Consider the following 9,317-nt stretch of genomic DNA (forward strand, 5'->3'; position numbering starts at 1 on the left):
TGGCCTTTGCTTTAAAACACACTTTTATAAGCCTGTGGCTAAACATTTGCCAACCCACAGTGTGTGGGGAGGAAACTGTGAATCATATTTCACTAGTGTACTTGTCTAATAAAGAAGTAGTGGATTTGAAAAAGGCTGCAAGGACAATTTCACGAGTGCACACCTTACAACAACATATGGACATAGCATTTATAGTCTGTCTCAATACCTCTATTTCTTTACTTTCCTTCAAATAACCATCTCATGTTCTTGGAATAAGGGCTAAACTGGAATAGGTTATAATAAAAAAAAATGTGTCAAATTAATATCTATTATTCTATAATTTGTTTTATTTTAATATTATTTATAGATCTATCTATCTATCTATATCTATATCTATATCTATATATATCTATATATATATATATATATATATATATATATATATATATATAGTAGTGCATATGTGACAAGACTTGAATGAAAATAAATCTGTTGTTGTTGTTGTTGTTTTTAATAATATTCATGATGTTCTGGAAGATCAAGTGTCCCACAAATGCAGCTGTGTACACAGTCACATTAAGTCTAAATATTTTGTGCTGTGGGAGTCGAAAAAGCACAGTTAATGAATATTATACGTTTTTTCCCATGGAGGAACAACTGACAGCGATTCATTCATAACTGTGTGGGTGAGAAATTCGTCTCCCACGACTATTCAAATGAACACAGGGGTTTTCAGTATAGCTTGTCTGGAAAAGTCATAACAGATCAAGTGCTTAAACAGCATGTGCCAGAGACTTGGAGGGTTAGGGGGAAAATGCAAAAACAGGAGATTTATTTCATAAAGTTTACATTCCATTCACATAAAACCACAATCAGATTTCTTTCAAAATTCTGTGCTATGTGTTCAAAATGTCAGTGTACACTAAAACTCAAGTTCAAACTTCACAATATTACAATGAAGTGACTACTTCTTAATGACTTATAAGTTATTTCTATAATCATTCCTGTGCAAAAAAACAAAAACAAAACAAAAATACATTACGCCATCTAGTGTTCACAAATAATCACTAAATTAGATTTTGTGTGACTGAAGTTTTTAATTTATGAACGTTTGAAGTTGAAGGCTTTTCATTTTTATGTTCACCTAAGAGGAATAGTTCAGCAAAAAATGTCTCTTCAAATATACTCATCTCAGGCTATCCAAAATGAAGATGAGTTTTTCTTCTGTGAAATCATTTGATTTCAACATCACAATAATCCACAAGTCTCAAGTCCATCTATTAAAATACTTAAGTGAAAAGCTGCATGTTTGTAAGAAACAAATCCATCACGTTTTAACTTTGCTTCCAACCTAAATACGAGTCGTCTATATCTAATAGGAATATTACTTTCTAAGCCGTCTTGTTTGAAACAAGAAGAGAAATATGCACATTGAAACACTGTTTATTAGCATCTATAATTATAGACGGTGGCCTCATATTTGTGTCAGAAACGAGGGTTTAAAGTAAAAATGCCTTATTGATGGATTTGTTTCTTAGAAAACACACAGCTTTTCACTTCACAAGACATTATTTGATGGCCTGAAGTCATGTGGAATACTTGTGGATTATGGATTATTGTGATGTTGAAATCAGCTGTTTGGACTCTCTTTCTGACAGCCCCCATTCATCCATTGGTGAGCAAGTGATGTAATGCTAAATGTCAAAGTAAATTTTCATTTTTGTGTGAACTACTACAAGAAAGTATAATTTAAAAACAAATATGAACCTTTGGTATATTGGCAAGTCATTATTTGTAAAAAGATTTTATTTCACATTCAGATCTGTTTCAATATAATGAAACAGTAAACAGACACTAATGAACATTCAGTACATTAACCTCAATAAATACGCTCTATTATGGTTATGAAAAATAAACAATTTCATCCACAATTCATATTGCATTGCTTTCTTTCTTTCCATGGAAGGTGGTTTCATGTTTACATTGTCCCTTACATTGTACATAATGCAGCAATTGCACAGTCTAATTTTAATTTCTTGAGCTTGAAATACCTGACTTTGTGGCACTCCCTTTAAATAAAGACAAAACCATACACACACCAATTGTCCTGGGGATTCCTGTAAACCAGTTTTGGGATCTAAAGTAAATATTTACTGCAAGTGCACTTCGGTTTCCTTCATTACCCTGTCTTAATTAGTGCTTGTTGTTTGAATGCATATCCTGCATCTCTTGGTTGCACATCAAACTGATTTAAATGAATTCCATGTGCACAGATTGTCCTCTTAGATAACGAAGACAGTCCAGAAAAGGCATTTTATTCTGTCCACTGATCTAAATGTTACAGAAGTGTCTGTGACAACAAAGCCTTGCAGACGTTTCTGTGAAGACCAATATCAAACCATTTGCTGGAGTATGTGATGATATAAACTATGCCACTGCCGCCACAGTAGATCCAAATTAACTGTAAGACACTGTAGCACTTTATCCCGCTTAACAGCTCAGTCACTCTGCTCACTCAAAGGGAACATCAAGTTTAAGTCACAGTCCATCCATCATTGCCAGGAGGTCGTCACCCTTGCTGCTGGAACTGGGGGTGGGTTCACCCGTCTCTCCAAACTCTCCCATGATCTTAGCCAGCGCCGCATTGGTCTGTTTGTCCTGAAATGAACCAGTGTGTCTTTACTCTCAAGGTCCACCAGTAGTTTAAAGTTAAGACTGAGAATCTTTAGCCTGTCAAAAACCAATTAGACAAGCTGAGAGCTCTGTCTCAGTGTTGGTGGATCAATGATAATCAGGCATTACAATGTTTTCTGAGGCCAAGGATCAAACAGCTTCAGTGTATTACTGTCCAAGCATCCAAACATTAAACCTTACCTTTGTTGCCTGTATATTAATAACTTCATAGGAAAGCTCATCCGGTCTTGATATTAAAGCTTCCCTGTGGGGAAAGCTGTATTTCAATATTTGTATGAAACCTCAACATGGCAGAGTCACATTTTACTCCACAATAAAAAAGTAATCCATTCTATTTTACATAAAGAAAATGTTTTATAAGCAAATTTTTTTATGTATACATACATGCATATATTAAACTGCATATAGACACTGTTGTCAAAAGTTTTGAATATTTAAGATTTTTAAGGTCATAGATTTTTTTTTTTTAAAGCATGTCTCTTATTCTGAACACGTATCCATTTATTTGATAAAAAACACAATAAAATATAAATATTCCTAAATATTATTACAATTTTAAATAAGTGTTTTCAGTTTAAATATATTTTACAATGCAGTTTTGAATTTACAGAAATAAATCCGAAATTTCAGCACCATTACTCCAGTTTTCAGTGTCACGTGATCCTTCGGAAATCATTCTAATACGCTGATTTGCCGCTCAAAAAACATTTAATATTATTATCAATATTGAAAACAGCTGTGTTGCTAAATATTTTTGTGGAAACCGTGATACATTTATAGGATTCTTTGATGAATAGAAATTTAAAAGTATATCATTTATTTGAATATTATTATTTTTTTATCATTATAAATGTCTTTGATGTCACTTTTGACAAATTTAATGTATCCCTGCTGAAAAAAAGTATTAATTAAAAAGAAAGAAAACTCTTACCCAAACGGTATTATATGCAATGTTAAATCTATTTAATAAAAATAAAAATCACTGTATTACAGTTATGTATTATTACTTACTATTATTAAATGGCATAACTTTTGCTTTTATTTTGGGGTGAAATACCACACCTTGTTCCAATGAGACACAGCCTTAAATCTATTAGTGAGTCTAGATAGATTCTATTTTGACTTTAGAAAAAAGTATCAAAACTCAAATAAAGACTCACTCTTCCTCCTCATCTGTGGCAAAAAGGCTCACACGGAAGCCAGAGTCAGTGTTAGCTGATTTCTGCACCTCCAGACCTCCCATTAGTCTAGCAAGAAGGTTCAGCTCTTCTTTTGCCAAAGGATTCGGAGTTGTGTTGACCTTCAGAAGTGCATGAGTTTTGTAAAATATGCATGCTAATTACATCAGCATTACACATTTTCATGCATTTTTTTTGCCATAAGTAATTATGATCTATTTAATGAACCAACGTTCCAAAATATTTTGAAAGAGACCTGCATATAAGAAAAGGACACAACTTATCAATGTCAACTAGATTAAAGAAGAAATTACAACTTTTCACAATAAGAACAATTTCGTAATCCTACCTTGGTGTGCTGTGAGGAGTTTTTGGAGATTCCAGACATGTGTGTCTCAACAGGCCGGCTCACACTGTACCTGAAAGAACAAATAGGACAATTGTACAGCTGTTGCTCCAGTGAAAGGCTACCTTGCTCAGGTTTGCAGCTAAATTATTCACATAATAATTAAAGATGTGCTTTGCAGTAGATAAAACTTAACACGTGATGAATTACACCGCAGTATTTAAAGATACACAGAAGGTGTGAGTCATATGATTCCACTATTGAATATCAGTAAAAGTAAGTGTTATGAGAGAAGCGGTTGATGCTCACATGTTTGTACCAAGTTTGATTACTCGATCACCATACATTTCAAAAGAACCCTCACGGAGAGTGGCGCTGTAATTGCCACCGTCCCGGAACTGAATCCTTCTCAGCTCCTCACCACTACAGATGAACATCCTGGGAATTAAACACAGTTATGAGAAAAAAAAAATATATATTTATATTTTTTCATGAAGTTATATGACCTTATGTTAATTCTTTGTGAGATGCAATAATTGTACTTTTATAATGTATTTTAAAGAAAATAAATGGTGACCAATTACAGAATACATAAATACATTTTTAATCTAAATCGTGATGTGAAAAATCTTATATCTCAACTACCTTAACCTCTGCTAACTGCTTTCTGTCACAGTCTAAACACAGACCCTGCTATATTTAGAAAATGTCCAAGTGTCTTGACAATGCAATTAACTATAAACCCTTACCGTCAGACTCTGTCAGTTCTAAATGAAGAAGATGATTTCAGAGCAAACATATGCACAATTTCAGCTATAAATTTAGAGGCTATTTATTTCTAACATTTCAATCAAATCCTGCCATTCTCATCCTTTTAAACGCTTTAGTCACCTCAATACTTGAAAAATGTTTTTTCCGATCCTGCTAACCTTATGAGTCCTGGGATGTGCATCCCATACGGAACAGGGCCTGATGTCGGGAGGACAAATCGCCCATTAGAATTCTGGACTTTGTCTTTCAGGAAAATTGATACCTAAAAAACAAGTTTCATATCATATTGAAATATGTGGTAGCTTTGTCAAAATTATTATTTTCTTCACCTTCATGGACTTTTAATTCATTCATTTTTAAGTAGAATTCTGTATTAACGTACATATTAGAATAAAGAAAAGACTTACTCTAATATGCATATCTTGAAAGAAGATGAGGAGTGTTTGTCTAAGTAGCTGAAACTCTCCACCAGATAAAGGGGTATATATCTAGGAGTTACAATAAAAAAAGAAGACACATTCAAAGCCAGAGTGGAGCTGATGATAGCAAAAATAATTGCTTAATAATAATATTATAATATATTATTCATGTACTCCTATCAATGGAAACATATAATAATAATATTAATCATATAATATAAATATACACAATACAATTAGAAGTTATCGACAATGAAAATAAACTGAAAATCTATATGACCCTAGCTACCTCTATGAGTTGCTTGTTTGTTTCATCCACTTGGCTGAGGATGCCGGGAGTGTCTTTCACAAAGTCCCTGATGGCATCCATGTGGTTGAAGGACACGAGGAGGATGTCTTTAGGTCGAGGACACAGCAGGACTTGATACTTGAATGCCATGGTCATCAAATCATAGAGCTTGGCATAAAAAGAGCACAACATTTCATCATTTTAAACACCAGAGGGAGCCATTCAACACTATTTGGCTTGTTAGAACACTATTATTTAAATAGAATTTTAAAGCAAAGCTCAAACTACAATAATTTCAGTGAACAGAAGTTACTATATAACTTTGGAATAATTCAAAAGTACAGAAAAAAACTGATTCATTAGAAGGTGTAGAAAGAGATATTTGTAAAAAGATCTCTCTTGAAAAATGTGCAAGGATCGCACTCAAATATTCGCAAACAATTCATTCAGGAAAATGTTGATGCATCCTTGGCATTAGTTTTCACCTTGTCCATACTAGCTTGGTTGAGTCTCATGATGGAGGCATGAGCCAGTCGGTCGAACACTGTCCTCAGGGCCTTCTTGGAGTACAGCTCCTGTGGTTTGAACAGCTCCTCCAGGAACTTCTTATTGAACATGGTGGTAATGATATCATTCATAACTATCACAACACAAACACACAGAGAGAGTGGCAGGGAGTCAAAAGCTATTCTGTGCAAATATGAAGCTGAAAACCAAGCAAGCAGAATTCAGTCTGTGCTGTAGAAAGCTGGTTTGCCAAGAAAGATTGATAAACAAAAATAACAAATCAAAATGTAGTTTAAAAAAAACAATCTTTTTGTTTTCACAAAGAAACGGCAAGTGCTAGAAACATGTATACTGTCATATGGAGGATTTCATTTATACCTCAGTACTTAAAAAAATAACTGTACAGGCTTTTTGAATCTTTGGGGTTCTTATTCTACAAATTCTTTTTTCTTTCATGCAAAAACAATAAAAATAGAAAATTACAATTAAAACCGCACAGAAACCCCAACTCCCTCTACACAGCGAGTGTCTATGAGAACAAGTATGTTCACACGCACGCTACTTTACTCTACGGACAGCAGCAAAGCAAGCAGCATGTTAACAATACCTCTTTTCTGTCCTCTTCTAGCCAATCTGCTACAGTTGCAACAAAGATTGCAAACTAAGAAGGATATATTTAAAATGTTCCTAGGAGGAAGTTAACTAAAAAGCAGGAGCAGCATAAGCTACATGTATACATGTATATCACATCTGCAAGCAAAAAGCAACAGATTCTGTTTTTGACCTGTGGCATCTGATAACAAAGTGTAATGTTGGCATAACTGCAAAGTTAAGTTTAAGTTCATTAAAAATATTTCAGAATGCAAAAAAAAACAAAAAAAAAAACAAACAAAAAAAACACAGGAAACCCTGATACAGGAACATATATTAGAGAGGAAACCATGATACTGACAAGCTGTTGAGTTTGTAATTGAGCCACAGTGTTGCCATCAATAGAAGTAACATGAACACACACAGTCCATTTGACATGACAGTTTTTATAGTAAAATCAAGTCACCTTTATTCATATAGCGCTTAAAAACAAAATAAATTGCGTCATAGCAGCTGAACAACATTCATTAGGAAAACAGTGTGTCAATAATGCAAAATGACAGTTAAATGTTTGATTTCTGTGACAATATTTTTAGGAGGGCCACTCTACATAGAATCTATTGCATAATAAAAAAAAAAGGAAAATTATTTAAAGCAAAACAATTAACTAATAAACACCACCATACTTCCTGAGGTGATTGATGACATTACTGTTACTTCATTTTTTTAACCTATTAGAGTCAAAGGTTTTTGGAACTCCATAAATCAGAAAATACTGTTAACAGCCAGAAAGAAAGACATTCTTACCATGTTTTTCTGAATTTTTTTTTTTTTTATAAAACCTGGCAAATTGTTTGTGAACAAACCCTGCTGTAAAAGCCTTCAGAATATAGATGTGCAAGTGAGTAACTACAGAGATTTCTGTGCATAAGTTCATAAGAAAAAAAACTCCTTTAAAAATATGTATTTTAATTGAAATCTACAGACAGAAATAGATAAAGTGTACTACAATAAACATTTCAAAGTGTTTTTGGATGTTAGACTAGTTATGATTATTCTGAAACGACCCATTACGAAAAGCCAAATAGCCCAAAATCTCAAAATTTACAAGGGCATCAACAAAAATGTTGTTTACAAATAATGGCATCTCATAAAAGTCATGTTTCATGCATTAAGCTGTAACTGAGCTGGGCCATCACACTGCATTCACACACAGGCTAACCGGCCAATTATGCACAGCAACAGCAGACGAACTAGCTGCTTCTTTAGAAAGATCATAAACCATGATCTTAAATACAAGTATTAAGTTACATGACTTGCTTTATCAACTCCCTGGTATATTAGCTGCCATTTACCTTTCTTGGCTTTATCTGCTGGGATATTCTGAGCCCGCAGGCGCTGATCCAGGATGTAAAGCATTTCTCCACCCAGATTAATGAAGAGCAGAGGTAGCGTTCGCGTCGACATCCTCTCTGGAGATGGATGAAGAGCAGCTAGTATCGGTAAGCAAACACAGGTTGTCAACAAAAAGACGCTATCTGCGCTCACTGAAGATCCTGCGGAACATATAAGCGTCTGTAAACCCTCTCTCTGTTGCCAGGTCACCGCCAACAACAGCCAATCAGAGGCGCTCGTACTGCTCGACGATGATGTAATACGAAAATTCAGGTAACGTAAACGCAACCAACATTTTTGTACGATTGTATGTTATGTGTTGACGTAAAAATAGTTATATGATTTGTATGGTCGTTTGTGAAACAAAACAAATATTAGAATCAACAGCAAGCGAGTTAAAACAGTAACCAACGTGAAAAGATGTGCTTTGTTATTGTTTTTTATTTTATGATTTGTTGTATGAATTCATAATCCCATTTATAGCCTACTGTGTTTGGGTGGTTGTTAAATATGACACACAGTTCCTGTACAGTAACATATTAATGCTGCAGATTGACACAAATCGAGCATTAGAGGAAAATGTTTAGCATATACAATGTATAAATGAATATTGCAAGAATTAACACAAATTCAAGACTTTTAAGCTGCATTTATGAAACACTCTTTACTTTGTCGACTAAGTAAACAGTATTGGTCAGGCTTTTGTATTTCCAAAGAATGTATGTTTATGAATGCTGTACTGGTTTGAATTCTCCTGACTTAATAATTAATAATCAAGAGAATATTAATAAATGACGTGTTGATTTCAATCAATTTGAATGCTTTTTAAAATTATAAAAGAATCTTAAGACTGAAATTAGTAAAAGGGATCCACTAGGTCTCTCCATTCCTGATACGGATTTCTCTGGCCATTCGACATGTTTCAAATATTCCACAGCAACAGGTCATCAAAGCATCATTGCATATTGTGCCCTGCAGAGGAAAAAAGAAAGATGTTGTATAATATGTACAAAATGAGTGGCGACAGCAATGGATGATAATTCTTAAATATGCAACATGGGAAATCCAGTCCTTAATTTGTGGTATACATTACCTGTATGCCATAGGTCAGTCGCATGTGTGTCCTCATTGCAGCCATTCCTCCA

The 9,317-nt window shown here is 34.0% G+C and overlaps 1 protein-coding gene across 3 annotated transcripts; it reads right to left on the reverse strand.

Moving 5' to 3' along the window:
• Positions 1 to 2,451: 2,451 nt before the first annotated feature.
• LOC132103247 (protein OSCP1-like) lies at positions 2,452 to 9,045 on the reverse strand. 3 transcript variants are annotated; one of them, XM_059508197.1, is made up of 10 exons: positions 8,133 to 9,045; positions 6,165 to 6,319; positions 5,680 to 5,847; positions 5,379 to 5,459; positions 5,130 to 5,233; positions 4,510 to 4,638; positions 4,204 to 4,273; positions 3,837 to 3,976; positions 2,857 to 2,920; positions 2,452 to 2,640 (listed from the first exon to the last, which is right to left on the reverse strand). In XM_059508197.1, exons 1-10 carry the CDS (start codon positions 8,242 to 8,244, stop codon positions 2,521 to 2,523), a joined length of 1,143 nt encoding a protein of 380 aa, XP_059364180.1. In that variant the 5' UTR covers positions 8,245 to 9,045; the 3' UTR covers positions 2,452 to 2,520. The 3 variants fall into 3 exon arrangements, with proteins under 3 accessions (XP_059364180.1, XP_059364182.1, XP_059364181.1); XM_059508199.1 differs by having other exon boundaries at positions 8,094 to 9,045; XM_059508198.1 differs by having other exon boundaries at positions 2,497 to 2,712.
• Between the last annotated feature and the right edge of the window lie 272 nt (positions 9,046 to 9,317).

Source organism: Carassius carassius, chromosome 24, assembly GCF_963082965.1.
Source record: "Carassius carassius chromosome 24, fCarCar2.1, whole genome shotgun sequence".
NCBI lineage: Eukaryota > Metazoa > Chordata > Actinopteri > Cypriniformes > Cyprinidae > Carassius > Carassius carassius.

Coding starts and splice junctions, on each gene's coding strand:
- LOC132103247 (XM_059508199.1), bottom strand. CDS start 8,244: ATGTCGACGCGAACGCTACCTCTGCTCTTCATTAATCTGGGTGGAGAA. Junction 5,848..6,164: donor ACCAAGCTAGTATGGACAAG/GTGAAAACTAAT, acceptor TTTTATGCCAAG/CTCTATGATTTGATGACCAT. Junction 4,274..4,509: donor ATCAAACTTGGTACAAACAT/GTGAGCATCAAC, acceptor TTGTTCTTTCAG/GTACAGTGTGAGCCGGCCTG.